The 19,172-nt window shown below is 32.3% G+C and overlaps 1 protein-coding gene across 1 annotated transcript in view; it reads right to left on the reverse strand.

Annotated features, from left to right (window-relative positions):
- Positions 1-623: 623 nt before the first annotated feature.
- The window catches only part of LOC127719769 (uncharacterized), a 28,339-nt gene continuing 9,790 nt past the window's right edge, over positions 624-19,172 (reverse strand). The window contains exons 3-6 of the mRNA XM_052226032.1: positions 13,392-13,499; positions 5,837-8,439; positions 4,342-4,436; positions 624-1,447 (exon numbers count right to left, since the gene is read on the reverse strand). Of these exons, the coding sequence (XP_052081992.1) occupies positions 1,261-1,447; positions 4,342-4,436; positions 5,837-8,439; positions 13,392-13,499 (2,993 nt within the window). The 3' untranslated portion in view covers positions 624-1,260. The remainder of the gene's footprint in view (positions 1,448-4,341; positions 4,437-5,836; positions 8,440-13,391; positions 13,500-19,172) is intronic.

Below are 19,172 nucleotides of genomic sequence, written 5' to 3' on the forward strand. Positions count from 1 at the left end.
ATGACTACTGAAAGCATAAACGTGAACTACCTTAAGTAATATACAAATGTAACGACTACAGATTCTGTGCAAACTCGGACAAATTTCAAGACAAATATCACTTCATTACTATTAGAAGTAGGAACAATGTTAATGCAATGAAAATATTAGCTATCGCGAATATCATGATTCTAAAAAAATCTGAAAGTACCATGGTCAATGTACTAGAATTGAACCCCTAATTTGGTTCACGTAAAACGAAAGAAAAATAGTAAGAAGAAAACATCATTATATTTAAAAGTGGCAAATCGGGGACACAAATTGTCTACCATTTATGTAAAGTTCATTATCACGAGACACTCTGTCTAAAATTTGCATATTTGTGTTATGAATGGACGTTAGCTGCTGCAAAACAAAATCCTTAAGCGATATCAGTAAACATAACATATGAAGGCTCTTATGTCGTAGGTTTTATAAAACTTAATCTAAGATATTTTATAAATTCTGTTAATTGTATAAGAACTCTGATTAAGATTAATTCAATATATTTAATTTTTTGATAATTTATAAAAATCAGAACTGTTTTTGGAATTCAAATGAGAACATCAAGCGCCACATCACAGAGTGATACGACGATAGATTTATACAACAGTCAATTATGCTCTTACAAACGCGCGTGCTCCTCACGCGTACTGAAGTTAGTATGTTAAACTGACAAAAATGGGTACATGTTTATGCTGTTTATCCCACAAAAATGTGCATTTCGTAAAATGACAACACGATCAGGACTTAGGATAATGTAACAGCCCTTTCCGATAGTTGTTTTAATCTTAATTCAAATTATATCAATGATATATACAGTATATACAGTAAAACAGTAACTATATATTAAACCACTTTACTTTTTATGCATTATTGCTAGGCATTTTGTTTACAATAATTTCCTAAGACAATTGTATTCAAATGACCATAGATCGGGTTATTAAGAACATACCTTATCAGGATTAGAAACAAAATGTGTAAAGACCACTACAAAAAACATACATGGACCATATTTTTTTCTTTTTGACAGACGTATAAAACACATCTGCATCAATTTTGCTACACAAGTCCAACTTATCTAAATATGTTATGATAATAAATAAACAAAACATTTAATTTGCAATTCATTGAATCCATACACCGTCATTGTATTAAAACACTGGTAATCTATAACTTTGTACATTGTAACCAAGACTGTTTTATCAGGCAAAAGGCAAATCTTATAACGTCATTTAATGTTTATATAAGCGACTTTTGTTGTTGAATTTCAATATGAGCTATCTCCTTTTCTACTGAAGTTTTTTCCAATTCAATCATCTCTATGTCACATTTCAGTTGTTTGTAATCCTCACGAAGTGTACTCAGATACTTATCAAGTCGATCTTTTTTTCTGTTTAATTCTTTTAGCAACCATGTTTCTTCATCACTGTAATACAAGAAAGCTATCAATTAGCATTATACTTTCTGAGAATATTATTTGATTATTATATTTCTTTATTTTGGCTCCAAGTTAGCAGTCAGTAAAATAATCAAAGTAATATTGTGACAAAAGTAGTCTATCGGTAAATAGAAATTCATTACCCTCAGTGCATGAAAAAAAAATCAAAAACAACACTTTATAAATTTCATGAGTCCAACGCGTATTTCTAGGTTGACCTCCATCAGGAACGTTTAGAGTCGAATATTTGAAAGTCAAGGATGTACAGAACCGAAACAATTGAAGAGAAAAAAAATGAAAATCTTTAGTTTACAAGTTACCTCAATCAATTACATGCACCTACGCAGGTTCAGACTAGGTTTAAACGGCACACAAAACAGTACAACAGAACAACCGACAACCAAGTATATAACGTCAACATTGTAGGTATCACTCGAAATATGGTAAATTCATAGTATCAGTTTATGGGTTGCTCTTGATGTGTGCTTTAGGATATGATTAAGTCGAATATATCAATTTACTTATACCTGACAGAAATGATTTAATGCATTAGAAGGAGTAAAAATATAAACGAACGGTATCGCTTGTCAGTCTAAAATAAAAGATATCCGAAAATATCTCCTTTGTCTAATGATTAACGTTTTGTTAGTTTAACTATTCTATGTTTTATTTCATGTTACAGTCCCTTATTCGTGAATATTTATAATTAATAAAAATATTCAAGCATTCACACCAAAACCAAATAGTTAAGAATTGCTTCTTTTCCAAAAAGCCGGAAACATCCGAACAATTGTATTTATTTTGATGTTAATTTTATTTCAAATATCTATCTATCTATCCATATACATCACAGAAGCAAGGGTTCGAATCCATGAGTTATCCGATAGAGAATACCTGTCATGAAGTTGTCACATGTTTAGACGTGAATGATAAAATTAAAATTTGATGTGGCGGCATGGTAATTAACATTATCATCCTTTACGACAGACAGAATAGCTGATCTGAAAGGTACAGCATCTACTTGCCACTATACATCATGTAATGTGTTACAACCCTAGGTAAAGCCGACGAGGAAAGGCATTACATCGACCACCGAAAGCTATATTTTTATGTAGCCTAGGCTGTCGAGTGGTCTAGAGCGCTGGACACGGTGCAAGCGGTGTCGCCACAATGTCTAGAAGCAAGGGTTCGAATTCCGCTGAGGGAAGAACAAAATTTGCTTACGCAAAATTTGAAGACCTCACAATGTTGGGCTAATTTTGAGACTAATTATATATATATATACATAAAGTGTTTATAAAATCAACCGAACAATGTGAGAGTAGATCTGATTCTTTACTTCCTCCCCGACCGGGGCTGGAACCTGTACTTTTCACTTCATACTTTTACGACAACACCGCCTAGCATTGCGCAGACGCCTTATCCCCTCCTCTAACTATAACTGAAAAAAATCAGCTTTCGTTTCGGGAGGTGTTACCTTCTCGTAGAAATTAAACAAGGTCGTCTAACACAATACACGAAGTAATTTTAAGTGTACAGGAATGATCATCTACTCATCTCTTAAGTATAATTGCAGGATGTTATCCTATTTTCAGAAGCCATACAATCTTTGTAAATTTATATATATGTATGTCTGGCTATGTGTAGTGACAACTGTAAATTATACCTTGTCCATCGGATTTCGTATGATTAAGAAATACCAGGCGTTGGAATATTTTTAAAGTGTCTAGAAAATCAACCTAACAATGTTAGAGTAGGTCTGATTCTTTACGCCATCCCCGACCGGGGTTGGAACCAGTACTTTTCACTTCATACTTCTACGACAACACCGCCTAGCATCTAGATCTATTGATGAAGAATTGAAATATGAATATATCAATATATACATGAATAATTTTCATATTTGATTATATTAAAATAATGCTTCTTAAGATGACCATCCCAAGCTTTAACTGCCGAAACACTAAAGTAGTGTCGGGTCCTATCAAGCAATATGGGATGCGTGGTTGCATGGGTGTTTTATAATAACTTTGTTGTTTTTTTTATAATCTCCTGTCGCTCAATAACCCACACTTGAACAAATGTTTGAAATTCATATATCCCTTTCAACTTATTACAGATACATGTAATACTGAAACTAGATCTCTTAGTTAAAATTTATATAGATTGACTATGATCTAGATCTTTGACACATGAAACAATTTTCCCATTGTCAACTGCTCACCCCTCAGTATAACATATCTTCTGCTACATCGTGTGGGGTTTACATAATTCAATTTATATGTTACGCGCGAAAATATCCTCATTATATAGGCTGCATTAACAGGTGTACGCTTATAACGCCAAAATTACGAGGGAAAAGGAGTTTTTTTGTCACCATCACAAATTTGTTGACCGATACTATGTGTCTATGTTTTAGCTCTCAAAACATTTATCTTCCGGTCTAAGACCTACATACATTATAAAAGTCGTTTGATCGATAAGTTTACCGATTGTGTCCTATTCCCTATCATTACATTTTGTCTCAGTCCGAACTAATATAGCGGGAGATGCATTTACAGACGGAGACACTAACCCGTGTCGCACAATCGGTCATGCTCCTTTTAGAGTTCATGGGATTACCTTAATTTTTTTTCTTTTGATTTGTATATTCGAAATGGATTTGATAGATATTTACATCGTTAAATTCCGATTGCTTTGTTTTACTTATCATAGAAAATAAAGGGGAAGATCAGAGCATACAAGCATGCCTCGTTTCTCTAAAGGCTAATTATAAACATAAGTGTAATACTACACACATTTAATTTTTCATCGGATTATGAAGAAACAATGCAAAATGCCTACTCGTGTCATTTTGCTTTTTGTCTAAATCGTATACATACGCATAATCGTCATCCTGGGTTGATTTGCTATGAACTTCCGGTTTTATCTTTGTTGTAGAGGAACAAACTGATTGCTTTTTCTGTGTAAGTGTAACCTGTCAAATGGAACAAAGACATTAAGTGGAAATTGTCAAAATCCAGGTAATATGGATGCATAAATTAGAGCTCGAATTTATTTTTTAATTTATTGTTTAATAGTATAAAAACAAGATTGTGTAATGCAATTTAAAAAAATATGCTTCAGAAGATGAAAGGAGACGTTAGAAAGCGAAAAGGTAAAATAACAAAAATACCGAACTCCAAGGAAAATCCAGAACGGAAAGTCCCTAACCAAATGGCAAAATCAAAAGTTCAGACACATCAAACTAATTGATAACAACTGTCATATTCCTGACTTGGTACAGGCATTTTCTTATGTAGAAAATAGTGGATTAAATCTGGTTTTATAGCTAGCTAAACCTCTCACTTGTATGACAGTCACATAAAATTCGATTATATTGACAACAATGTGTCAACAAAACAAACAGACATAATAGGTAAAAATTATGAGAATTATGAAATCGAATTAATGCAATTTAGATTCAGTTGTATCTTACCTAATTATTACAATATCTCAGAATTCCATATTTACTGTAACTATCTATATACGTTTTAGTCATTTTGTACACTCATATCTTTACTTTTTAATTTGTATAGTTCGTGTAATGTTATCCCTGAATTTGGTATAATACCTGGTACTGTTTATTGCATCATAACATTACATGAAACTTTAGAAACAAAAGTTTTGTGTATTACTAATTTGATCCTTCGAGAAGCTCATTTTCGCCATCATGATTTGGTTGACCGATATGGAATATCTGTGTCACATATGATCATGGATATGCTATTGCCCGTAGTATCAATATCGTCATCTCTTCGTCGATTATGACATCTTCCAATTTTTCACCGAATAATTACTTGCCATGAGTAGAACAATGGGTGACACCTGAGACCATGCCTTTTTATTTGGTTTTATGTATAGTGTTTTATAGACTTCCGTTGTGTTTCTTTTTGTCCATGGTAATGTATTTTTCTACTTATGATTTTTGTTTTGTCTTTTTTATCTCCATCGAGTCTTTTGTGTAAAATATAATAAGCCTCGAGGTTTTTTTTTCCTTTTTCCTTTTTGCTTTACTTAAATACTAATTACTAAATAGCTTAAAATCATAATAATGATAATATAGATCGAGTCTGTTTACAATTTTTTCTTTTGTGTTCTGTTATGAAAAGGTTACAACTTAAGTAGAGTACAGTCATTTACTATGCATTGGATTAATTTCAATCACATTATTTTGTATCAAAAATAACAAACTAAATTTATTCATCAAAACGTTCTAGCAAAGATTTCATACAAATTTTCTGTTTTGATAAACACAGTCTTCGTGTAATGTTCCTAATGGCTGACGAATCGGACGTCGGAAAATAGATTGATGCAAAATTGGTATCGCATACTTACCAAACACTTGTCAATGTCCTTGATTACTTCCTCAAAAAGAGTACCAGTTTTAACTGATCGAAATCGATGTTGCATTGCCTTTGATAACTGCTTTGCAAGATGTAAATCATCTTCGTTTGGAAACTGAATACAACACTCAGCGTATTGGACGACTGCCTTTAAATGAAAACGGGTTAGTCTCGTATTATTGCTTTCATATTCTCGGTCGAAGGCCTTTTTATAATGATGTTTGGCTTTTCGAATGTTCTCTTCTGTTTCAGTTAGCTTAAACACTTGTGCAATTTTCAAATGGATTCCTGATAGAGCTTTCCACGATGTCATGTCGTCAATGTTCTTTTCTAACTCATTTGCAATTGACAATGCTTTCTTTAAGTTTTGATTTGAAAGAGCTTTACCATAACCTGGTGTATTAAGCTTATCCAAGTTCTTACTTTTCATAGCGTCTTTCATGTTTGGTAAATTGGTTTTGCCAAAACTTTTACATTCCTCAATACTTTCATCCTCTGGTATACTTGGTTCCACAAACATTTGTTTATTCTTAACATTGCCTTTCATGAGTTCGTCTGGTCTTTCTAGTTTATATAGTTTTTCATGACACTCCATTTTAATTCTTTCAATCATTACAGATTGAAAGAGACTTGAATCTCCAATGCGTTTAACTACTCCAAACTCAGTAAAACCTGTGCTTTCTATATTAGAATCAATGTCGTTCAATAGTTCAATTGCTTCTTTAAGTAAATATGATAACCGATCGGGGTTGGAAAATGATCTCAGCATATATAATACACCACTACGATGTGTTACTTGCCTGAAGACCGGACAAAAGGATCTCACGGTATTTTGTGTGGATTTGATTCTATCGTGCTGCATCGGCAATGAGCTCAAATGTTGTTGTAATAACTGTGCAAGACTGTGGGCTAGCTGATGTTCCACTAAACTTTCTGGCGTAACAGGGACGTACGTGCTAGAAAATTCATCACGCATTTTTTCCGTCTCCGGTATTGAGCAGCTGTCTTTGGAAATTTGCATCAGCCATTTGTTCTTACTAGAATTGTAAAGAATCCTAATCAGAAGTTCAACTAAAAAAGTTTCTGCTATATATTTACTCTCCATAATTAGGTTCTTACTTCTAAGTGTGCTTACTACCTCTGCTGATAATTGATTATTGTGTATATCTTTGGTACAAAGTCCACCATAATTACGTAATAGATCGATGATCCTTGAGTGTCTATATTTGTTTTCAATGAATGTATCAATGAATTTAAGAGGCAGTTCTTTTCCTATTTCAACCAGTATGTTGAAGATGATTTCACAGTTCTCTTGAAGTACTCCGTTTCCATTGAGATACTCATTCATTGTGGTATAAGGATCATCAGTCTTGATATCTGAAAACTGGATGTGCTGACCACTTAAGAATGTTTCATACATTGTACTTTTTGCCTTTTCTAGATACGTATTAGCGGACAATTCAGTATTTCCATACAATCTATATGTGATTCCTATTGCACAATATATATAGCAAAGTTTTGCTTTCGTTTCATGTAACAAAATCGGGAATTCACCTACAAAATGTGATAAAAAGGCCTCTGCATGTTCTAATAACAGAACGTTTCTGTGAATAACTTCTAACCATCTTGCATCTAGATCTATAAAACACATGAAGAAATTCAGAAGTTTCTTGAGATGACAATTTCTTTCGGCACAGGTTTTTGATGCTTTCACTACCATGAAAGTAAATTCATGAGCACTTATCACTCGCTGCTCATCGTTACCCTTAATAACAACCAGAGAATATTTTTCTAAGGTTCGGAGAAAATTGTCCATTATTATTGCTTTTTCATCTTTATTCAAGGTTTCGGGCAAAAGAGATTTAAGAATGAAGAGAGGTATATTATCTGTGTTTAAATATGAAATGAGCGAAAAAATAGTTTTTTCCTCGACCGACATATTCTCTTCCGCTTTTACAATAACCATTTCACAAGCCTTTATGGATGCATATTCTTCAATGGTGGTTATCTTTTCAAGTCTTTCAAGATAACTGTCTATGCTTATTCCTGTTGTGTGTATATACGTTTTAGCAAATGCAAGACCACCTGGCAAATAGCTCAATCTTTTTGCCAATTCTTTTGCTTTCTCATCTAACGTATCATCAACGTTTAAATATCTAATAGCCTCATTCTCTGTCATTCCATAAAGGTTAACAACAATGTTGTCAAAGTCATTAAATAACGGCTCACTCGTAGTTACAATAACGGATATATTCTCAAAATCGTTCAGCTTCTTTAAGAACTTATGTATGAAGTTTTTTTGTGGGGATATAAATCCAAGCAGAATAAAAAGATGCTTTGTGTTCTTGAAATTGTTGCTTTCCAAAACTGCTACTGCGCGCAATAGCATATTGTTTATTGTTTCTTGTATCCGAAGGTCTGCGCTGATGTCTTGTATTTTTAAGTAGTTCATTAAACGGGTAAGAGAATTGTAGATATTCAACTCAGAATTGCAATCTATCCGCCAAATTAATGAATTAGTGTCCTTTTCTCTCATTTTTGAAAATTCTTGTGCATATCTGAATGCATGCCACGACTTCCATGTTCCAGGTGGACCTGAAAATTATGAAAAATATATGTTAAAAGATCTGCAAATATATAAAAATATTGTAAGGGTGCTTTGCCTAAATTACCGGGATTTCATTACAGAAGAACATGTAGAACTCGGTAAACTTCTGAATTATTCGGAGATCTCCAACAATAAATATTTAAATAATTACTTTTTATCCCTATAAATATGCAAATTTTTATGTGAAAATATAATGATACTCCTGGTTATGCAATAACTAGTAGCCATTGTGTCAGTTATTAACCCTTTTAAATGATTCATTTTTAATTTTTAGCTTATTTAACGAAACCTTGTTTGAAAGTTCTTCACGCAGAGATGATATTATACATGCTGGTTTGATATGTTTGCGTCGATTATATGTTGATTGTCGCAAACACTAGAACATGAATGTACCATTATATTATGTATTTATGTATTTCTCTGTGCTGAGTGTTCTTGCGTTTGTTTTTACTGTATTCCTGTCACGTAGTGTTGTCAATTTATCGGTATTTTTTCACATTGCCATATAAGCGGGAGGTTTGGCTAGCCATAAAACCAGATTCAACCCACCATTTGTTCTTAAAATGTCCTGTACCAAGTCAGGAATATGGCAGTTGTTATCTACAGTCCGTTTCTATGTATGTTGGCGTTTGCTTTTGTTGTAGTTCAGTGTTTCTGTTGTGCCGTTGTTTTCCTCTTATAGTTGATGTGTTTCCCTCGGTTTTAGTTTGTTACTGAGATTTATTTTTGCTTATTCGAATTATGACTATTGAACAGCGGTATACTACTTTTGCCTTTATTTAAATGGTTATTTAGATTTGCACAATATCTGAAATGTCTGAACGTAAATGTATGGTTAAGTTTCTTTTTCATACATTGGCATGGCGGTATATAAGTACAGGTAAGACATTTCGCTTGCAGTGAACCCAGTCTCTATTCAGTCATTTTTACAAACTTTTTGTATTGGTTAATTTAAAAAAAAACATACCAAGGGCCAATCGAAAATCAAACGTTCAATACAAACAAACAACACCAAGGCCAAAAATGAAAGACAAACAACAATAAAAAGCATTAGTATTTGCCAAACCTTTTAGATTTTCGGGTCATCAATTTTCTTCAACTTTTGTGATTCGAGTGTGACGGATGAGTCTTTTGTAAACGAAACGTGCGTCTGGCATACACACTGCTTAGCTCTGGTATGTCGATGATTTTTTATATAGGAACCTAAATATTTAGCAAAACAAATCCCGCCAAAAAGGAGGAAATCAAGTGCACCAATTGAGTAACTCAAGTATCTAAGATTTCTGGTAGAGAGTTGTGTCATCGGATATCATACCACATCTTCTTATTTTCATATTAACATAATTTTATTTTAATTAACAGCACGTGAAGTGGGTGAACCTTACTTTATTTACTACAATAATCGGAAAATTGACTGAAAACTGAACATAAAAAACTTAATATTTAATATTCATTTCAGAACTTCTCTTTCAGTCAACAAATATACAAAAGCAGCATTAGCTAGGACTTGGACAGCATCAATTGTGAAAAAGAATTGTACGTTGTATTGAGCACAAAAATATACGGAATATTGAATCATATTTTACTGCTAGCAGTAGGATTGGTCAAATATTTAGTTTTTAGATTTTTTGCACATATTCTCTTTATTTTAGGTATTGAAAAGGGTGTCACCTGAAAAGTATAACTAGTGAATCAAAAACTGTAATGTAAAATTTTAATCAACAAATAGAAACGCATAGAAAAAATATTAAAAAAGAATAAACATTGCATGTCTATCATCTCACTTATTTTCCACGTGCTCCACCAGTTTGGTTGATAATTTATTGAGGACATGTTCGGAAAACTTCGGCAATAATACACAAAAGTCTATCAGCAGGGAAAGTTTTCACTGGATGAATACATTTTTGTTGATTATATGTAATGAATTCGTAAAAATTGTAAAAATCGTGCATAGAGGACTTAGTTTAGTATATTAACATGCATTGGTTCAATTATTTCCTTAGCATTATAATTTCCGGAAACTCGTTTCATATGCCTTTAACTTGTCTTTTCAGTGGATGTTTTTAGTTTGCTCTTATTTTGAGTTTTCACACCAATGACACGGATTAAGGGAGGGTTGATCGCTCGCATACATGTTAAACATTGTCACAATCAAGTGGTTGCCGTTGGTTGCTGTATGTTTTTCGATCATGTTTGAATATAAATCTGAGGATGGTTTTCTCTTTTGAAATACCAATTTTGTCATGCCGAAAACGCGTAAAGCTTAGTATACGGTCAGGGTGTTTTCACAACTTTTATTAGTCATGTATTGAAAGGAAGTCTAAATCGATTTTTTTCATCTTGTCAAACTTATGCAGCAATGAATATATAAAGGAGTAACTAAAGACAACAGAAGTTAGATTATCTAAACTCGTAAATCCATTTTGAATAAATCAAAATCAAACAAATCGTTGCACTCGGAACGCAGCGCCTTCAGTTCGTTAAAAGTGTAAGCGTATCCTGCGATTTATGCATCGACAAAAGTCTCAAGTGAGATGAGACACATCGCTAAGTTAAAAGATTAAAAGTGCAATGATGGTTTAACGTATGTACATTGATATATTTTTAAATATGCTTTATTAGCATTGTATGTTGATGAAAATAACCATATTACTATTCTAATTAGATAAGGTTTTTTTATCTGATATTTAACTAAAGATAATGTCCGTTTAAATAAAATGCAGTTTCGATTTTCTCAAAACGCTAATTATACAGTTAAGTGAATAAACTCATTAAGGATACTAGGATTAAAATTTTGCACGCCAGACGTTCGTTTCTTCTACAAAAGACTCATCAGTGACGCTCAAATTATAAAAACTGAAAAGGCAAGTAAAGTACGAAGTTGAAAAGCATTGAGGACCGAAAATTCCGAAAGGTTTTGCCAAATAAAGCTAAGGTAATCTATTTCTGGGGTAGTGTTCAAATGTGGGGTAGGGTCAAAATCATGTGTCAAAAAATCCTTTTGAACAGGATTATTTTCCCAATTCTATTAATTATGCAACTTTAAACTCGAAATCAGATTAACATATTGTCAAAATCGCAAGAGCTATCAGGACCAACAAGCACAGACTCCGGAAGTGTCTAAACTGTAAACATGCACAATTTTAAGAAATTACCTCGGGTTTTAACAGAAGTGTTATGTTGTGCAGATTTAGGTATAAAACTCAAACCATAGAAGCATTTTTGTTTCCTATTCCAGATTTTCTAAAATGAACACTTTTGTGGTACGCATAATAAAGCAAGATTGATTGCCAATGTGTTAGTTGATCGCTTATGAAAGGATATGAAATACAATTAAAATATCTAAACTATTTCTTTTTTTTTATCTGTTATTCTAGAAAAAAAAATCACCATTTTCATATCTTCAACGATAACCTGCAATGATCAGAACCAAATCACCAGAACAGAACATGCTCTCGCAGGACAACCTCACCCACCATGATACTACTATTGATAATCTAAAAATTGACTGAACACTGAACATTAATTACTACTTTATTGTTCATGACTAAAGTGTCCTTTCAGTAATAACTATATGTATGCAGTAGTAGTCATAGTTTATAAAAAAATGTTTTCTAGGCTTCATACATTAACAAAAATGAAATATTCAAAATAACTCTGTAAGCAGTCAGATTCGTTCAATTTTAAAGGAGAACACAAACTTCGCTAATGTATCCTTCATTGTTTTGCAAGACACTACTTCTATCTCGTTTTGAGACGTATGCATTTGAACTGTTATATGACGTCAGTTGAAGATTGATTGCGCAAATGGTCATCGTGTTTAGTTAAAGGGGAAAATATCAACTGAAAAGGGAATTTATTGAAAGCCACATTGAATAGTGAAATCAGTAAATGCCATGGCCAAGAGGAAGAGTGATTTCGTTGATTGATTCTGCCCGCCAAAACAAATACTTCTTATACAGGTAGAACGATGATTTTCTTTTTGTTTCTTTATGATTTGAAATCAAACAGAACGTAAAAATGGCATAACACTATATGTTAACATGTCTTTTTATTTGTATAATATATATAAATAGGGCTTACAAGTTCATCGGCAATCTTTGGGATCTGCTTACCCTTCCGGAGCACATGAGATCACCCCCAGTTTTTGGTTGGGTTCGTGTTGCTCAGTCTTTAGTTTTCTATGTCGTGTTTTGTGTACTAATGTTTGTCTTTTGTCATTTTCTTTTTTAGCCATGGCGTTGTCAGTTTATTTTCGACTTATGAGTTTGAATGTCCCTTTGGTATCTTTCGCCCCTCCTTTGGGATCATGTCGATGGTTAATTAAATTGCATATTGTTCCTCTCCCGCGCAAAATGCTGATTCCATGCATTGGTTGTATTATTAATGGAGTTTTAGTTATTCTGATAAAATCTTGTGTATGTTTTAAATCAAATTTGAGTTTTAGTTGATTCGGTCAACATGAATTTGTCAGCGAATGCCGCTTTAACAAGTCAAACGTTTGATGTGTTTTGATTCTGAAAAGTCTTATATCAACATGAAAAGGTATAATTAATTAATGTTACTTCCAATATACGTTTTGATATAACAGATCTTTATTTGTGTTGCGACGCCATCTATATTTGTCACAAAAAAACCTTCAAACAAGATCGTGAAATTTAACAAAAGCTGATATATCCTAACAATGACTGAAATACTGATTACATTTACTTCAGTTTTAGTTCCGGACTTACTTAACAGTTGGGCTCATACTCAAATGGTCTGTGTTGATTTGGAGAAACAATAGTATACCTTGCAGACATTTTTACAAAATACCGAAATATTGCACGGATGCACCAGATAGTCATTTTCACTCTTCGATATTATGTTTTCCAGTTTACATCATAAAATATCAAATATTATAAAATCGTCTATAATGAACATAATGTAAATCACCTACCTTTCAAAATGACTGCATTATTTGTTAACATATGTTGACATAATTTGTGGTATTCTGATGTTTCTATATAATGTTCAGGTACGTACATTCCACGCAATCCATAGTAATCTGAAAATGATTTCGTGCAATTATTATTAAACATTTGATTTTGCTGGTACAATATTTCACCATATTCTTTCAGTACGCGAGAATTGTAATAGTAAATTGTTATGTATCATTAACATTGACAACAAGGTTTTAACAGTATCAGAATAGCGATTTCAAAATTATTCTTATGAAAGAGACATAGTTAAATTTTTAAAACTATGATAAATAGTTGTATTTTCAAAAGACATATATATCATTAGGAAAACATTATTGTAATATCTTTCTTTATAATATAAAAAAAATCTTAGAAATGATGTTGCTTCATTATTAAATCCATGCATAGCATGCTACTGTGCTGATAAATTACGCTTTCCTTATAATAGAACAGTAGGTTATATATTTCAGAAAACAAAGTTCAGCTCTAAGATATAATGTGCCTTAAATTGTTTTAGTACATCTTTAATATTATTGATCACCCCCATGTTCTCGTTGTTGCGTGATCCAGTGCGGGCGGTTGCAGTTCAAAGGGATAAGAGCGATTACTGGTCGACTCAGAGTCAAAATAATGTGTCTAGGTAGGTGTCTTCTGCGGACTGTTACTTAGTGAACTAGCACGGTCCAACGTGTCAGTCTAGTGTAAATATTCATATCGCATTAACATGTTCGCATATTATATTAAATGAACACGAACCACACTCAATAACCGTAGGTAAACTTGTTTACGCAAAAAGGGTAAACAGTTACTACACCATTACTGACACTTGTCCTGATATTCATGTAATTCATTAACTGCGATAAGGCACCATACAAAAGCGGATTGGTATTTTTTTTTGTCTAGTTCTAAAAAAATCAAATGTACAAACCATCGGTACATGTAAATTCGTATGTCTTAAACATTAAAGTATGTGAAATTTTGAAACGAAACCACCAACACTAAAATGATGTGCAAATCTTACTTTACTGGCGGCAAACGTGATGAACATTCCGTGTTGAAGGCCGTACTTTGATCTATAATGGTTTACCTTTATACATTGTGACTTGGATGGAGAGTTGTCTCATTGCCATTGGCACTCATACCACATCGTCTAATATCTATATACAGAAACTTAGGTGGACATACGTGCAAAACTACGTCACAGTTTCATACAAAGGTAATTTGATTCCCTTCTCGAGTAAAAGAAAACTGATTTAAACTACTATAATAGTATATATATTCTTAAGATTTAATATCAGCATTGCATAAAAGGCATAAAGGGAATGACACATTAATCATAATTTGAAGACAATTTAAAGTTTAAGTTATATTTGCTTTAGCTGTAAAAGAGGGGTGAAAGATACCAGAGGGACATTCAAAACTCAAAGGTCGAAAATAAACTGACCACGCCATGGCTAAAAAAGAAAAAGGCCAACAGACAAATAATAGTACACAAAACACAACATAGAAAACTAAAGACTAGCAACAACACGAACCCCACCAAAAACAGGGGGAGATCTCAGGTGCTCCGGAAGGCACTCGTCGTGTTGCTCATGTTAGTACAAACCCGGTAATAAGTCTAATTCGGTAAGTCACATTCGGAAAAGGGGGGCGGGATTGTGGTTACGACATTAGGAAACGTATGCAGGGTATGTTTTTCGATATTCTTGGTATGGTAATTCGCTTTTTATCTCACAGGAACTTAGTATGAAACGAATGTTTAAAGATTGATTCAATCGTTATATAAAAAAAAATACGAAATATATTCTATAAAATTGAGAGTGGAAATGGGGAATGTGTCAAAGATACAACAACCCGATCAAAGAGCAGAAAACAGTTATTCATAATTGTATAAAAACAAACATTTAGTAATGTATCTGGGGGTAACCATGAACTACATCATAAAATTGGATGTACAAATAAACAATGTATGTATGAAAGCTAATAGTACTCGTAGCTTTCTACATGTATGTACGAATTTGAACGTAAGCCCAATATTCATTTAAGAGCAGGCATACAAGTCCTTAGTAAGTAGGAGACAACTTAACAAAATTTTCTTTCAGAGGAAGAAGTACCCCTATAAAAATAGATTTTGCTCAACTACTTCATCACATATTTGCATTATTTAACATAGGAAAGCACTAAGGCAAATATATTGGACCCCTAAAATATAATTTGCGACTAGTTAAATAACTTTTACAGATCTACCTGCCTCCCCTTGGTTAAACACAATTGTCGTTTTGGTGGCTATTCCATACTCCCAAATGATATAGGTCTCTAAGCCTACAATGTACCTGTGGATTCATTATATATATGTGTGTGTGTGTGTTGGGGGGGGGGGGGGGAGGGGGTGTTGTTTGATTTAGACCATGATAATCATTTTGGATTACTAAGGCAAAGACCATTTAACTTCCATGGGAGAATTTTTATTCCATTTCACCTTTGTTTCATGCGATTGGAAGTGTCGCATAATGTTTTGCTCACATTAAACCTTACTTTTAAAGAGAGGAAAACTTCTTATCCAAGATATTTTTCTCATGAATTAGTCCATACATTGCAACACCTTTGTCTGGCAATCCTTGATGATTCTAGTTAATAATTTGATGATGACATAAGCATTAATAAATACAAATAATTTTGGATTTTGTCGTTAAATCTTGAATATCACATTCTTCAAGAATATCAGTAAAACGTTTAGTGTTAAGTTAAGTTGTAAATATTTAAAAATGTATGCTCCCTTGACGAAAATGTAATAAGCTCTAGTAGCTCTAATGGCAAACATTTCAATTGAAATCAACGAATTAAACATCGTATACATTTTATAGTTGACGATCTCTTAGTTATCTAGTTTTGAATACATTGGTGGGTATCAAGTATTGAAAACTATGTTACATGTGATAATAAGTAAATTATATATTTGTAAATGATATTTTCAGGGAGTGTGATATAATTTCGTTTTTTTATCTTGCTCTATATATACATTGTATACGCGTTTAATTGTAAAGCAAAATATTGTCCACAAAATTTCATTACTATTTATCATAAAAAAATATAGTCCTCATCTATGAACAAATGTCCAGAGAAGGACAATCTCCTTTGTGAATTTTGCCTGTACATAGACAATATTTCAAAGATGAATACTATGAAATTTTGTCCAGTTAAAGGGAGGTTATATTTTGTGTGTATTGACACAATATTTCATATACAGATTGTCATGAAATTTTGTCTCATTAAGGGGAGGTTATCAACATATATCATGTTAGATAATGATGTCATTAAAGTGTTTTATTTGATTGATAAAAACAAATAAACACAAACTAGTTTTCCAGTTACTCCTGTACATCCAAAACTACGTCTCAAAAAAGGTTTGTCAATCTAGTATTTACTAATACTATAAGTACATTAAATGTTTGACATAAGTAAGTGAGTGTCAGTACATTACTTGTATTCATACAGTATAATGCCGTACAATGGAACATATGTTAGACAATTCTTTAATCTATTAACCATTTATAAAGTATCTATGCAAATTTGAAACAAGCTAATGTTAAAATAAATATTAGTTTGATATATAAAATACTGACTTTACAAAATAATTTCAGTTATAAATCTAAAAATGTGCATGCTGCATGCTCAAGTGTACTGTTTTTAATTTTGTAATAATTTGATTAAGAAATATTTTCATGGACACTATTTCACAGTGAAATATGGTCATGGACAGAATTTCACAGTGAAATAAGTTATTAATTTTGAACAAATTTATCATTTTGAATTGTAAATTTTTCATATTGAATTCTTAAAAAATATATTAAGTGATCATGAGAAATCCTCTTAGTTCTTAAGACATGCATGTAACTTAATTGCAACGTACGGTGGCCTATAAAGATCTAACTCAACTGTTAGATCTGACAAAACATGTTTAACCCCGCAGCATTTTTGCGCCTGTCCAAAGTCAGGAACCTCTAGTCTTTGTTAGTCTTTTGTAATTTTTTGTTTTTTTTTAGTTTTGGTTCATTTGTATGTTTCGAAATTTATAGTGTGGCGTCAGTTTCGCTGAACTAGTATATATTATTTTTTAGGGGCCGGCGGGAGCACGCCTCCAGGTGCGAGATTTTCTCGCAGTGTTGAAGACCCATGGTTGGCCTTGGGCTGTGTTCTGCTCTTTGGTCAGGTTGTTGTCTCTTTGACACATTTCCCGTTTTCATTCTCTATTCTTATTGCGAATATTGAAGACTGAATAGTATTCTGTTTCCTAAAGAATAATATATACTAGTTCAGCGAAACTGACGCCATACTATAAATTTCGAAACATACAAATGAACCAAAACTAAAAAAAACAAAAAAATACAATTTTGTTGTCATGTTTTAAATCTTTATTAGTGGTTGTGACACCAAGTAAGCATTGTTTACATGATCTGATAATGTTATATATTTTTAAAGAGTCTTAATCATTATCAAGTACATGTATCAATTTCAGAATAATAACGCTGTATGAAAATATTTTTTCCTTTAAAATTTATACACACAGGAAACCCCATCTAAGTGTGTATAAAATAAACATTTATTCAAATACAGCTTCACATGAATACTCTTCTTGAATTTTAAAATATAATTGTTAAATATTGAAAACGTGTTTTAATTTGTCATTATTGTATGCAGTGACCTTTAACATGTTTAGACATGGCAATGATATGATTTAAATCAATAATAAATAGTAGTCGCCATGTTGAAAATATTGCAAACATCATCGCGTCGTGTTTTTGTTAAATAAGTAAATCTTGATATTAATGGGATTAAATAGTATTATACATCTAAATATGTCAGGGATGAGATTTTGATAAGTATTCAATTTAGATGTGTTTGATACCAACTGTTATAAAACGCGAACATTGTCTATTGTTTAATATCCAGCTATCATATATAACCATTACGAGATATGATTTGTACATGTTGTATGAATAATTTTATTATTATCCTGAAATCCTCTTACTTTAAAATTCCTTACTGATAATAGATCATTTTTATATAAATCTACACCTTCTATCGTTCTCAATGACCTGATGTCTTTATGTACACGGGTGAATGAACATCAATATAAACATATCAAATAATTCCTATCAAATTGGGATAATTCCTATACCTAGATTATAATTTTTTAAAACTATCCTCAACATTAAACTTACTTACATCTTTAATCAACTTGTTTTTATTTATCAAAATATGCTTTTATTTCAAATTATTCTGGATCATTCGAGAGCAGAAAAAATAACATCCTATAGCTAAGACAGGAAAATTAGACTGAGCTTAATATCGATCCAGAAAGATAGCCGGATTCCAAATTAACTAATCAATTTAACTAATTTAGAAATTTCCACATTTTATGAACACTCTCCAATAAAAGCAAAAAAAAAAAAAATTAAATGGCTTTATTAGACTTAGTGAGATATTGTAAAGGTGAAGTCAAATCAGATATTACATGTACAATATCAACCATTTAAAGGTATGAAACGCCAAATCAGTAAAATAAGATATCATAATTAGAATTTTTATTAAGCATAAGAATTAAATATATTATGTTAGTAATCATTTGCATCTGCTTTGAGATCGACGGCGTGTGCATGCTCGACTATATGAGATTCAAAGGGGGATATATTTCTCATATGGAGGTTAACCAGAGCTTCCCCGATACGTTTCAGTTACCGACTCCGTAAGATAAACCC

This window comes from Mytilus californianus, unplaced genomic scaffold (genome assembly GCF_021869535.1).
Source record: "Mytilus californianus isolate M0D057914Y unplaced genomic scaffold, xbMytCali1.0.p SCAF_11, whole genome shotgun sequence".
NCBI classification, from domain to species: domain Eukaryota; kingdom Metazoa; phylum Mollusca; class Bivalvia; order Mytilida; family Mytilidae; genus Mytilus; species Mytilus californianus.